A 14947-nucleotide genomic window follows, 5' to 3' on the forward strand; every position below is an offset into this window, starting at 1 on the left:
TCCACTTGCGACTGCTAAAAACGGGGGTACATCTGGCCCCAAGTTCCTCCTGCTACTCATAATTTCCTCGTGGGAGTAAGTGAGGAGGTGCTGCGGGTGCAGGTATGTCTTCACAGAACAGAAGGACACACACAAATGTACACCTGCTTCATTTCACCTCTACCAATTAGAAGCCCGACTTGGCTTTGGACGCCTTTTTAGCAAGGTTCAGTGCAGAAAGGGGGCAAATATCTCCTATTGCTGATCCCTCTACGTTTTACTATAGACACTTAGCATTTATTACAGCTCTCCACAGTCAGACTAAAAAAATTGTGAAGCAACATTTTAAGTCAACATATTTAGTGCACAAAAGCCTAATTGCGTAGCTGTGAATTAATGAGCCTTGTTAGCGGGAAGATGTTGAGTCACCCACCGCCTACTGGTGGTTTCATGCATGATCTGTTGTTCTTCCAAGGCTAGGAATCATGTTGGCAGGGGATAAGGTGACTGTCCTACATCTGCAAATTAGGTACTTGATTTTCAATTTACTGCACGTCTCCCTTAAGGTCTATGCAAGGAAATGCTTTTTATCGCCCGCGTGTCTGCGGCAGCCTTTCTCTGCACGTCCACCCACTTGACTCAAGAGAGCCAGTAAATAGTAAAGAAGCAAGCACACATCCACTGCTTTACCTTTCATGGAGGACTGAAATGGAAGAGCAGGACTGTGCTACTAGCCAGGTATTTCCCTTTCCTTTGAGGGCTTGGATGTACAGGAAGTGTTTAAATGTATTGGAGCAAGGAAGTTACAATTTTCAGTTTGGACAACCCTGGCAACAAGGTGTTTTTGAGGCTAGTTGTTACATTCGGACCCCCTCGTCTGGCCAAGTGCTGTGATGCCCCCCTGCAGCTGCCTGCAGTAGCATTGTCGAACCAGCTTTAATAACTCGGGTCCATACGCAGATTTTACCTGTGCCTTTTGTAATGTCGCAACGTTCCGGCAACAAAATTGCAATAAAGAAGTAGAGTCATTTCATTGGCCTTCCTCCTTCAATTGACTGCTTTGGATTGCATCTTCTGTGAGGACAGCAGATATTATAAAGGGAAACTGTCCTGAGGTGGAAGGGGTTTATTTTCTATCTCACCAGAATGCATGGGATTTCATTGACTAACATTGATTTATGGCCCATCATATTCTTTAAGGATTGGCTACTTGTCAGGGCATGTTTTTAAAAAAATATCCCAAGAGGATTGGGAGCGGAGGGGGTGTTTTCCAGAGGAAGTAAGGAGTGTCAAGTTGTCTTTTTTTCTGTCATAACATTGACACATTTATGTTTACTCATTGAAATTTACACAGGCCCTGCTTCTAATGCAGGCAACGATGGACTTCCTGTCATGGTGAAGCTGGGAATGGTGGTGGGAGGTGCTGAACAGACCATCTACAGGTTGTGGCTGGAAGGGAAGAATTGTGGATGGTAAATGAAGGATGTCCTTTTACTCCAGTCCATGGATCCACTTTCTCATACATCCCTTTTTGGCTTCATAATTTGGAAGGGAGGAGGGAGGATAAAGTTCTATTTACAATGCTGGAATGTCTAGGAGGCACACTGGAATTTTCACTGGTTTGCTTTGGTTGCCAAAGCCTTTTTTCAGCTGCTCCAAGCAGCGTTAGAACTGGAAGGGCCAGCTGTACTCCCCAACCCATGCATAACCACCCTTGTGCTGCCACACTTCCCGGAGTAAACCTGCTCCTTCATCACAACACTGTTTGACAAGTAGCCTGTTATCCAGAGCGCCATCAATTGAATAAATGTTAAATTGTGCTGCTGTTTTTTCTGCCCTAGAAGCAGCTTTATTTTCACATGCCCAGTTCCAAACCAGTACAGGTAGGAGGTGCCAACATGGCACCGTGCCCTTGCCACACTCCTTGGCCAATTTCAGCACCTATGACAGGCTGGTGTACTGAGAAGTAATATTAAGCATCAAATTATTTTTAGCAACAATCTGAAATACTTCAGCAAAACTCAAATATACATTGTAGATATCGTTGCGTATGATGGAGGCAGCCAGGCATGTAATAAGTCCTATTAATTCAAATGGTAATTTATTTTTGTCATGCTCAGGTGCTCTTAACTGGCAAGGAAAGAGTGACAGTAGGTCTTGGTACCTTACTTACATTTGATTTTATTTTTCCTATCAAAATGTTTTCGATGGCTTTTTGTTTTCTTGTGCAGCACATTTTTTCAGACAGGCGTTGCTTTTCTGTGGCACAAATATTTTTCCGCCGTGCATCTACTTAAATTAATACTGGGTACTCAACTTTTTATAAGCAAATACCTGATGCATGTGGCAGCCAAATGACTTAAGGCCAACTTAACCTTCCTTCATTAAGAGGACTAGAAAGCTCTCAGAAATGCACTGTATCAAAACAAACTGTTATGATTGTTTATGATTAGCTTCTTTGCAGAAATGTTGCTTGTGCATATTATAGAAGACCAGGCAGAATTGTAATTTGCCATTAACTCCCGTTTAGAATGAACTTTAAACCTATTACTCTACTGATAAATATATTTGGAAAATTGTACTGTAATATGCATTAGCTGGTCCCATTTTTACGAGATGTCCTTGGTGGCAGGGTTTCTTGGGGAGTGGCTAAAAGCAATTATTTCTTCCAACATCTTCGTTCTCCTCCAAGTTTCCATTGAGAAACTCAGGTTTACTTGCTCGGGACAGTGTAGATTTTGGTAAAGATCTTCTCCGGGGCAGGTTGTAGTTCCCACGTAAGGCATGTCTGGATCTCGGGCATCACAGCTTTAGGCTGCTTTCTAGTAAGCCACCAGCAAAGAGGTGCTACATTTCCCTCACATGAACCACCTATTGAACCATTTCTAGTATGGGTGTGACAAAATGTCACTTGCCCTCTCGAGGCTTAACCCAGGTACCAGTCATAACTGTCCCGTCAATTTGCATTTTCACCCCCGCCTCACACACATTGTGTATGATAAAGAGATTTGAGGTCTTCCCCATCTCAAATATTTGCCTTTGTAATTGGGGTACCAGGGAAGTGAGAGTATACTGGATGATGGAAGTATTTGTTTGCGCCTCTCACCCACCCTTATATATTCCCTCCCCTTCCCTGCCACAAAGTAATGGGGGAGGGGTGTAAATAGTGGTCTCTTCTCCCAGCCTGTCCTCTTCTTGTTTCCATATTTGTATCTTTCATGTGTGGCCATGGAAAAAGAGTAGGATAGGCGGAAAGATGGGATGGGAATGGCTAACTAACTCCTCCTTCCCCCTCCTTTTTCACAAGATACAAAGGAAAGGAGCTAATATTAGAGGTGAAGGATGGTGTACTGTACTGGGAAGAGTGATCTTACCTCAATTTTTTAACACTTTATGCTTGAACATCCCAACCCCTGTATCCTTTTCATTCCTTTCTTCCATCAAAAAAGTAAGTTAGATTTCAAGACTCTGGTCTTACTGACATTGGTGCTGAATCTCAAAGTTACAGGAGATTTCCAACTGGTAAATCACTGATCCTAATGACGAAGAGGCATCTTGCGATAAAAAGTAGGCACAGTCACTCGCATCTCACAAAGCATTGCCTGGATATAAAGCCTTGAAAGGATAAATAGCCTGTACGGACAACATTCCACAATTCAGTAGCATCGTGGCAGGTCTTCAGAGGTCACAAAGTCATGAATTTGCTGATGCCTACTGTATGGGGTGTAAAGGAGCGCTCATATGTAGGGTACACATAAAATTCACCTCTTCAGTGTAACCAGGATATTTACCTGAGTTCTGCACCTACACAGGGCTCCCTGGACCCAATGATGGAGAATAGTGCACCACAGTTTTGATGGACTCTCTGAAATGGGTGAATATAACAATGTGGGGTCTATGTGTCACTATTTGAAGGTTGGAGTTGCAGTGGTAACAAAGTCGAATGCAACTACTAAAGTAGTGTTGTCTTTAGCACCAGCAGGCAGCACAACAAGCAGTCTGTGTTGAACTCCAAGATCACATCAGTGCTAACCATATCCTGCACGACTACCTGTATGCTTCAGATCTTTCTGCAGCACAGAGATCGCTACCTTACAGATTGTAGACAATGCCCGTCAATAAAGCTATCAGCAGTTGTTAAAATGCCAGTGTTCCAAAACTCTGATAGTCTCCTCTGCTTCATTCATCTAGCACCTCAAACACTGCTTGCATATCATTCCAACCTGGATGCCCAGCACCTGCCTGAAGCTCAATCCGGCCGAGGCAGGATTCATGTTAGTCACCAAGAACAACAAATAAGATATAGTACAAACCTGTCTCAATTACAAGAACCTTGCTGCTTCGAACCCCAGCTCTCACTGAATGCCAAGTCACTTGGGTTCACCCTGAAAACCAACCTCGCCGGCCCTCAAGAAACACTTTGCCCAAAAAACAAAGACGGCCTGGTACTAGAATGCTCTTCCAAAGAAAGTCACGCAGTTTCTTCCAAAAAGCGACTTCGGAGCTGCTGTTCAAGTCCTCACACTCTTGCATCTGGATGGTGGTAGTGCTCTTCTCCATGACCTCCCAGACTCCACACTGGCACCTCTTAGAGGCATTGTACACGTCACTGCATGTCTCACTTGGGGCCTGAATAACTATGATTGCATCAGCTTCATCCTGATGAAACTCCATTGCCTCCCCTTGCTGTCCCAACCTTCTCCAAAATTAGCTGCATAATTTACAAAGCCATTATGACCAGCAGCCCTGCTTATCTTGCAGACAAGCTCACCATCGCTGATGGTTTTCAGCACACCCATAGCCAGCACAGACTGCAGACTAAGAAGCGTAAAAAAAAAAAAAGCAAGACTACAGGCGTTTTCTATCTTTGCACCCAGGATCTGGAACATTATTGCCGTATCCCTCAAGGCTGCCCAACACTGCTCCAATTTAAGAAAGAGTTGCAGACTCACCTCTTTGAAGTACACTAAATCACAATGCACAAAGAACCTTCCTCTCCTATTACTCTTTGACTTTATACTTGTCTGTGCCTGTGCACAGTGCTCCGGTGAATTTTGGCTTGGTTCATGCGACAGATACTGCATACATACATACTCCACCTTGCGAAGGTAACAACAGAAAGAGTAGACACCAAGATCAGGGCTGTGATAATTTCCACAATACCTGGACCACCTGACACCAGTGAAACCGATCACCAGACCACAGCTGACCCAGCCACATGGTCATCGTAAGCGACCATAGTACAGTGGCTACTGGTGCCAAAATAGATCAGAGGCTGGAGGTGAGTGAAGCTTAGTGAGTCAGACACCTCAGCCTTACCTAGTGACATAAGTGAACCTCAGCTCCAAAAGCACTCCATGACACTGTACCAACAGTGGGCCATGCCTGGATATAAGCAACAACAGTCGTTCCAGTTCGCAATCCCCTGAAGCACTGCTATCAGGGCAACCGATTCACCATGTCTGGGTCCAAATTTTAGTGGCTCCCCAGAACAGGCTATTCAGATAAATGAAGGTTACAGGCTAGACAGCAAGAGCAGCTCAAATAAGACGCTGTCTTCATGGGTGGCTTACATGCACCCCCTTGTAGTACCATTTTAGTTTCTTCAGTCTTGTTGCATGCTTTGACATTTAGCTGAATTATATTCCATACATGTTTTTTCTTCCAAGTCCTTCTTGCAGTGTCTGGAAAAATTAATTATGTCTTTTTTATGTTTTATGTTATTTTGCAGTTTTCTTTTTGGACAGTCCGTTTTACAAAACATTGTTATTTATGAGGTCTTTCAGAAGTAAGTTAAATCCTACTGGCCTCAGTGGTAATCTCCACGGTTCTCCACCTGAAACTTCCTCCTGGTTTGGTGGTTTTCCTTTTGCCATTTACACCTGACTGCTATCACGTAACCAATTATTGATCCTTATACCAATATGAACTGTGTGGTGAAAGGGCCTGCAGAATAAGAGTACTAAGGTTATGCTTCAGAGTCACTGCCCATGGCGTAGTCCTGGGGGGTCTTGATCGATGATCCTGATGTCGATGCATATAAACAGGGCTGCATTTTGTACCTTGAACAGAATGTCAGGTCCCTTTCCAACAGTGTTTGGATTGCTTTCCGTTGGCCTGGTCCCCAGCAGGCAAACAGATTGTCTTCCGTATTCTTATTACGAAGGTTGCAGCAGTGGAACAAGTGATTGCTGGATAAACAACGTAAATTGGTTCCAATCAAGTAAGCTCCAGGTTAGAGATCAGCAATTCGTTAGAATTAATTTTACATTTTTAAAAGTAGTTTTTATTTTCATTTTCTGTGCATATACATGGAACGAAAGAAAACCATATGCAAAACCACACCATTATATGCCACTGATTCTTGTGATTTGACAAGCATAACTTAATTACAATCGGGATAAACCCTGTCTGCCTTCCACCACCCCTTATGAGTTACAGCATTAGGACATATGCACGTGTCCATGCCATCCCCCCTCCAGAACTACTTATCTTGTCAAGGTTTACTCCTGACCCCATCCAGCATTCAGTTCATTTTATGCAGATTTTCTTGTGCTTCTGGGGGCATCCTCTGGCTTCGTTTAATGTGAGTTCAAGGATACAACATGCATCTAGACTTATTTTTGATTCCGTGACGCTGAGTGCAGTTGAAAATCTCCAATTCTGAGCAGTAGCTGTCCTACCCAGGACCAGTCCCAAACCCATAAGAATCTTCTCCGCTCCTGAGAACTCCTCATCTTCTAGGATGGCATACCTTTTTAAACCAGTGGCCCGCAGTTTGTTTTGGCACTTTTGGTTTTCCGATTCCTCCACTTTAGAGTCAACATCCATAGCTGGGGAAGGGAACCCCAAATGATCTTTGCAGTATTTGGCGGAAACATTTTATGTAACACACCCTTCCGATGAGTCCATTTTTGTGGCCCAATGATTGATTCTATGGCAGAATGTTGACTATATCGAAGTCACACCAAGAAACTTTAGCGACAATATTAACACAATGTGCTTAACTGTTGCTTAGAGAAATTATAGAGGCTTCTGTTTTCCAAATGGAGCTGCATTTTAATCAGGCCTGGGCGGGGTTCGCGGTGTTCCGCGTACAAAAAAACTCTGCAGAGTTCCGCAAGTGGAGGAGTACAGTGCAAACTGCCGTTCGCTCTGATCTTTCTGCCTCTCGAGTAAAATTCCATCCGAGCAGCAGCGTGCGCTCGCCAACTTACCGCTGGCGAGCGCAAGCGGGGAAAAAACTCAGCTACACTATGCGGAGCGGAGTTTTCTGCACTCCGCGTGCTCCAGCTTCACAAACGGAGCACCGCCCAGGCCTAATTTTAATTTGTTTCACGGAATACAATAGCAAAGCAGCCGCTGATCGCATGGCATTTTGTTTCTGAGTAATGTGAAATACAAGAAAATACAGACAGGAAAGAAAACGTCACATAATGAAACACATCACGGCATGAAACATCAAAGTTTGTTCATGGTTTCATGTTTCAGAATAATGCGAAAGTTATCAAGGGGGAACAGTTTCATGGAATCCGTGACAAATCTCTTGCGTGAAATGGCTCCATGGTTGGATCTTACACTTTTTGTCAGAATATTTCGCACAAGCCTAGTGCGAATCTCTGAAACTTAGTTGAACCATCTTTTTACGCACCCTAGTTTCCCAGAGTTGATGATCTCTGTACCCTAGCTGCACCGTTAGTGCCTCTAGGAACAGACACAAATCTTTGTCATTGTCCAGTGATCTTGTGTTCCCTAGTAGGACATTTTTTACGATAACAGAGTAGAAAATCACATGCTTCCCATCTCTTGGAAAGAGTAGTAGGAAGAAAGGGCTGTTTTTGGAAATTATGCCTTTAAAATAACCACACAGACAATCTCGTGGACGCCTCCCAGGTCATCAGATCACCGCATTAACAATACTTCTTTGAATCCCGACAAGTTCTCACATGCCTTCCCTTTGATCAATTAGAACACATGTACTTTGGTATTAGTAATACCTGTTATTAACAGAATATTAAATCATTTGTATTAATTTTGTGTGTAGTTAATTATGAAGCATCTCTAGCCAGAAAGTCTATAAATAGCCTATCTGTGCATGAGAGGCAGGAAGCGATACACAAAAAAAATAAGTAGGTGGTACCAAGGAACATGCCGGTGGGAGGCGGGAGTTGGAATCGGTACATAGAGATGGCAAAAACAACAGATCTGAGAGATTTGCACAGCTGTCTAGGGATATAGCGGTGGGCATGAGACAAAAACAAGTAGGTGCTATTTGTCAGCGATACGCATCATCAAAGACAGATAAGGGCCGCTGCAATCGTAGCCGTTCACCCCTGCCCTTCCAAATCTGAACCCTAAGTTGGTTCCATCTTTGCCCTCATCTACCATTTCAAATAGCCCAAGAAGCAATTGTTAGGATTAAGCTATATTTTTGATTAACTCTAACTTAAAGTGCTGAAGGAAACTGATTAATTCAATTGCATTTCATTCCGGCACTGCGAAGGTTTCTTCCAGCTTCATAACTTGTCATCGTATTATATGTGCTTCACTGTGCGCATTCTTGGCTCGGCTTCCTTCTAAGATCTACTGTCATTACATGCCACAGTTACTTTATCATGCAAATTGTTAATGAGACTTGATTATCAAGGATTTTTATGTTTGTCACAAAATGTCGCCAGACAATAGCAAGTGCCACACTATTAGGCACCAAGACTAATTTTGCACTCAGTTTCATAATATCACCAAGACACTTGGTGATTCGTCATTTAGTGGTGCATCCTGAATGTATTTATTAATTTGTTGGTTCGGCTGTACTTGCATGTTGGCTTCAGTCCAAGCCTGGATGACCTACACACATCCATGAATTCAGTATTAATTATCAACATAAGTCCACAGTGAACCACTGGTCTTTGTGCTATTACAGACAGATGTAGACACAACATAGATGAGAAGGGAACCCAAGGAAAGAATGTGGCAACTAGTATGTTAATGCATTGTAATTTTTTTCTCTAAAACGTCTTTTCAATTGCTTGGTGAATTAAATAATTGAAATTTTTAAGTTCAGGTCAAGTTCTGAAACTCCTCCTCTTTCCATCAGAACCTGGCCGCTATTTAGATTTTGAGTGATAGAGGCTACTGCTTCATCTCAGTAAACTCCTGCCACCGTGTTCCCACCCACTCTACAGGTGGGGCACAAATGGGGATTTTCCCACTCACTGTCCTACGGGGCTACCAGGAAAACGTCATGTTCGAACCTGGCAGTGATACTACCTATTTCTGTCAGTGATGGACAGGTAGGGAAGATTTCGGAGGCATGTCGGCCGACATTTGCTGCCATTACCCTATACATGGGTTTCAGGGTTTCTTTCCCGTAGACCAGCTAGGCGTGCACAGCATTTCACGTGGTATACCCAAAGTTTCTATGGTTACGGCAGGAAGGCATCAGTCACCCTACACGTATGCCTCAGGATTACTCTTCCTTAGGTGCATGTCCAACCCGAGTTCCGAGTGTTTCTGGGATCCTCCCGCACCTGTTGCACAGTACTTAGGAATTACCTGTGCCCGAGAGTTGCAAGTGCATCCTAGGTAGGGGAATGCTAAGGAACTAGCTGTTTGTCGGACCTAGAAAATAACCGAGAGTCCTTCTCAGATGGTCAATATTCATGTCAGCGTAGCAGAATGAGGATTTGAGGGGATTCATGGCGCGTCAGACCCTCTCGTGGCAGGCCATGAGTTCCTGGTGGAACCTTTGATGATAGTAATACCCCATGCTGACCTCTGCCATTGCTATCCCTCAGTTTAACTGCTTTCTAAATTGTGGGGAAACACCACTAGTGTTTGTATCAACTGAAGCCAGGCAGAATGTATGCTGATACTGGGGCAGAGAGCCATCATGAGTAGAAAAACCTGCAATGGCTATAACAAAACGACCATGTTGGGAAATATATAAAACTCGAAAACGTGTAAAACCGATTAATTCCAGCTTGAGCATGAATTTATACCCAATGTGCTTTCATTCACTGCATATTGTAATCACAAAGGGAATATTGTTTGAAGGAATATTAGATTTAATATTGCACATTTCGATAATACTATGCACTCTGTTGAGTTACATATGTGCACAAAAAGAGCATAGTAATTAGACGTACACATTTTCGCAGTTTCAGAAGTCTTCGTGCATCATTTAGTTCTGCATAGCTTTACCTTTTAATTGACGGCAGCAAAGAATGTTAACATGAAGGCGAATAACACGCCATTCCTCTGAAAAATAACTCTTGAATTGGTTAAATTGTATTTTGGTAATTAGCCAACAAACTCCCATTTTATCTTTCATTCATTGTGTCTGAGCATATTTGGGAAAATAGTTTTGATCCTGATGATTAATGTGATGTATCATTACAATAAATATTACTTGTCAAACTTTAGACAGGAGAAAATATCGAAAGTACAGAAACATAACATGGGGTATGTTTTTACGTTATGGTTTGTCATTTGCAATTCTGTGTGGGAGAATAAAATACATGAGAGTTGTAACTTATTTTTATTTTTGAGGTAATATTTACTTCACTTTGCACTCTCTGGCATACTGGTAATATCAACGTTAAAGCTTAACAATTTATTGGTTAGGGGTTGTAATGTTTTTGTAGGTTGATTGGTGTACTTGTTTTATGTTTTACTGAAATGTATATTTTGTTGGTTTCTCCATTTGTAGTGGTGTAACTGAGAGTGACAACGTGTCTGAACCATCTGAGAAGGCCCCTGTTTCTTGCTATCCATGCAACTGGATGAAAACCGAGTCCGCAGAGCAGGAGAGCAAGTCCCCTTTTGGCAGTCCGCCTTCTGATGTCCTACCTACTAGGCTGTCGTGGCCAAATCGTTTTTGTGAGGTAACCGAGGGCCTAAATAGGAATGATTTTATGCTGGACCAGTGCCGAAGTTATTACAGCTATCCACGACAAAAGACGCCCAGCACACCAAAGAGGAACTTACCTGCACCTTTTGACTTCAGTGCATGCGAACTCTCGGCAGGGTGTCCGCAGCTTATAGCAAAGGAATTTAATAGCTTACCCGCTGGATGTCCAAAGTCAGCCAGCTACTCCTTGGAATGCTCTGGTGAGAAGATGCCCGTTGAAACCAGCACAATGCAAAGCCAGTCCTGCCCTGCCTTACCCCCTCGCACACCAAAGTCACACGATGAGAAGTGCCCTCTTGAACTGTTGTCTATACACATGAAAATAGATGGGGCTGAGGAGGGGGCTCAAATGGGTTCACCTGATCTCTCTGAAGAACATTATTTAGGAACAAAGGATAGGCAGGACATTTTCTCAATTTCTTATCCCTTCTCTTCGCCTCTCCACATGCAGCTAGCACCTCGATCTTGTGGGGATGGCTCTCCATGGCAGCCTCCTTCGGATCTCTCTGGGTTGTCGATCGAAGAGGTGTCTAAATCTCTACGGTTCATTGGGCTACCAGAAGATGTCTTGTCCCTCTTTGTGACTGAAAAGATAGATGGAAACTTATTACTTCAGCTTACAGAAGAGATCCTTTCAGAGGACTTCAAATTGAGCAAACTGCAGGTTAAGAAGATCTTGCAGTTCATTGGTGGTTGGCGGCCCAAGATATAGCCAAATTGCATAAGCTGGTCTCAAACAAAGTGGTGTGGGGATATGCCTGAAGTGCTGCGTCTAGATCATTATTACATGTTTTTGCACTACAAAAAAAACTTTTATTGTAAATAGTGGCAAAATAAATTCTTACTATGCAGTCCATGGTACGAGTGGTGAACAGAATGTTTTGTACTGTATATCAATAAAAATGATGTCTAGAACATGAGGCGTGCCTTGTGCATCACTGACTATTCAGCAGCTGCTAAACACATATTTAAAAGGGAACGTCTTTTATTCAAGTAGTTTTATGTCAAATATTGTAATATTTATTATTAAATAGCCGAAATGATCAATGACAATTGCAGCTTATGTTTTATTTCTTCAAAAAGAGCGATTTCTTCCTCTTTTTACTGGTAGAATGTAGGATCCTTAAAAACTTGTGCTAAAGTGTATACTGTGTGTGTGTGTTTCTCTTCTTGATGGTATAACTGGCTTGTCGTAGAAGGGCAAAGATGACTATGGTTTTTTTTCCCCGCAGTGACTGGAGTAAGAGTTAAGTGAAGGTACTTAGATTATATCATGCTCGGTGGGAACCAAAGTCCTTGGCTAGGATGTCTGATTGACACCACTGAAAGCTTGTTTCTTCAGATCAGGTGCAATTTAAGTGAAGCGTGTTGTCTTGAAATGGCTTCATTGTTTGTTTTGCCTAAGGAAGTAAGCTTGAACTCAGTGGTGACGCACAACAAAGCAGAATTATGCCTAGCACTGTTACTTGACTCAAGCAAACAGGGCATGGTTTAGCAGTTGAGGACAGACTAATCCTTTTGGTGTGCAGTGGGACTCACTGCATATGGTAGAGCAAGAAACCCAATTCAAACCATCAAAGGCACCCAACATCAAGTTACTATATTTAAAAGATCAAGGTACAAGTAGGCACCACTCTTCTACACATTGTCTTGGAACCTCAGTGCAGATATTTGTTGGTTTTTATAGTGGTTTTAATCAAATAGACATTTGCCCATTTGTATTTCATATTGTCGAATTTCACACCTACCAAGCTTCTTATACATAAAGCTGTATGACTATAATAGTAAGTTTGAAGGGAGTGACAGATAAATACAACTCCGAGCAAGGAAGGGATATCCACCAAGTATAAACTGAAGAGGAGTGAGGTAAACACGCATCCTTGTTTGACAATACTTACTGTTTTTATTTTCTTTGGCAGCTGTTCTTCACTCTCATATACCTTGTTTGGGAATCCATGTTAGGTCATGGGTAACTGCTTGTAGACCAATCTGTGTCCTGTAAACCTAGAGTTTCCACCACTGTACTGCATTAGTCAAAAAATGGACAGTAGTAGGAAAGTCAACAAATACATATTATGAGGGTGTTTTCATTCTTTTTCACTCTTTCCCTGTCATTGAGAGGGTCATCATATTGTAGACAATGCATCCCTCTTCCCTAAATCCTGTCTGGTAATAGTGTTATATACACTGCATAGTAATCAATTCTAATAACTGTGTTCAAGAAATCGGTCTATAGATCTGTTTCATGGAGATCTGTGAGAGCAATCAAGCAATAATTTGAAAGGAATTTAAAGTAAATTTTTTAATAGAATCCGAAGGGGCCATGTCCACATTTACGGAATTCGGATTTTGTATAGGCAGTGGATATTAACCCACAACTCAATCCAGGGGATAGTTTGCTAATTCCAGAGAAGGAATCCTTATACGATCTTTAGTGGGAATGAGATATGGGAGAGAAGAATGGAGGAAAACTCACACTATATATTCTGTCTTTTCTTTTGTATAGTACTCTCACCCATCCTCTCTGATTCCTACATCCTCTCTGATTCCTACTCTGCTAATTTTGTGTTCTTAGCATGTTCCGATTGAAACATTCTCCACATTCCTCTTGCCTCCTCTCTTCAATAAACCTACCATTCGTTCCCACTTTTCAGCATGTTCTTGTTCTGTAAAATGTTCAAGTATGAATACCTTTACTGTCGTTCCAGCATTGCAATTTTCTGGTAAGGTATTGTATGTAATCTACGCATAAACCTTAGGTGTCTGTTATTCATCTATCTTAGATCTCCTCTTCGATCCTGCAGCCCACCTTGCTGATTGAACTCCTCCTCTTGGACCCTGTTTTTCCCTAGACATTTGCATATCCAGAACAGACTCCGCTTCTTCTCTAACAGATCCTTCACCCTCTGGCAGAGGCGCAACTAGAGCCAAATTTCGGGGGGGGCTGAGCAAAAATTTCGGGGGGGGCTGAGCAAAAATTTCGGGGGGGGCTGAACTTTAAGCAATAGGCAGAGTGGAGCTGCAGGGGCTCTTAGAAGGGGTGAAACAACAGCGAGGCCTATTAACATGTAAATGGTCTTTTAAAGACCTGTGAAGTGCTCGGGTGCGGCTGCTTTTTTGCCCGGGAAGGTGTCTCATCCCGGGCTGCCACACACGACGGGGGGGGCTGAAGCCCTGTGAGTCCAATAGGTGTTGCGCGCCTGGCCTCTGGAATATATTTCGTCTTAGTCTCCATCCTCTGGACCTAGTCATCTACCCTTCCGAAAGAAACGTAAAACTTCCTTTTGGCCAATAAACTCTGCTCTCCATCCACCTTGCTCTTGGAGCGCTGAGACTCCTAAGTTTCTAGTTCAGTCTTGATGCGTCTCTAGTTCTAGGGAAAGTGAGCCAGAGAGCCAGCAGTGAAATGATTCCTTGAATAGGCGAATTTTCTCCTGTGATCCACTCACCTTTGTGCTGTGCAACCAGTTCTTCTACTGGCATTCCGTTTCTGGTAGGCATCTTGGTGTGCTTCCTGCTGCAGAGCAAACATGCTCCTGAAAAATGTGTCATATCTCGAAGTAATAGATTATTTCACAAGACCTCTTTTTGCTGTCTGTAAAATTTATATTTTTCGTAAATAAAATGTTATTGAATATTGTAGTAGGATGTGCCTTTACACCCATAACCGAAAAAGTAACTAAGAGCAATCTAATGAAATATAATCTTATTGAAATTTGCCATAAATGTAATACACAAAATAGAACAGATTCATAGTTAGCTATTATGCACACATAAAGGTTCAGAAAATATGGAAAGCACGCTCACTGCAGAATAGTTTGCGAATTACTGTTAGAAGTCATTTAAAGTTCCCCAATTTTGAAAAGCATTTGTCTGATTATGTCGTAAAGCACGTAGACTCTCTCATCCACACAACACAGCAATTTCCTCAATGTATTCATCAGTATTTGGAGCCGTAGAACCGTTCCTCTGTCTCAAAATAACTTTATTAGCAATCACCAGCGCTCTTGTGACATGTTTCTTGGAAACTTCTTGGAAACGACGGTAACACAGCAC

General features: G+C 42.5%; 1 protein-coding gene across 1 annotated transcript in view; it reads left to right on the forward strand.

The window, feature by feature from the left end:
* The window catches only part of GAREM1 (GRB2 associated regulator of MAPK1 subtype 1), a 442505-nt gene extending 430561 nt beyond the window's left edge, over positions 1-11944 (forward strand). Inside the window, exon 6 of the mRNA XM_085605691.1 lies at positions 10691-11944. Within this exon, the coding sequence (XP_085461817.1) occupies positions 10691-11603 (913 nt within the window). The 3' untranslated portion in view covers positions 11604-11944. The remainder of the gene's footprint in view (positions 1-10690) is intronic.
* The last annotated feature ends 3003 nt before the right edge of the window (positions 11945-14947 follow it).

Source organism: Triturus cristatus, chromosome 5_1 (assembly GCF_964204655.1).
Source record: "Triturus cristatus chromosome 5_1, aTriCri1.1, whole genome shotgun sequence".
NCBI classification, from domain to species: Eukaryota; Metazoa; Chordata; class Amphibia; order Caudata; family Salamandridae; genus Triturus; species Triturus cristatus.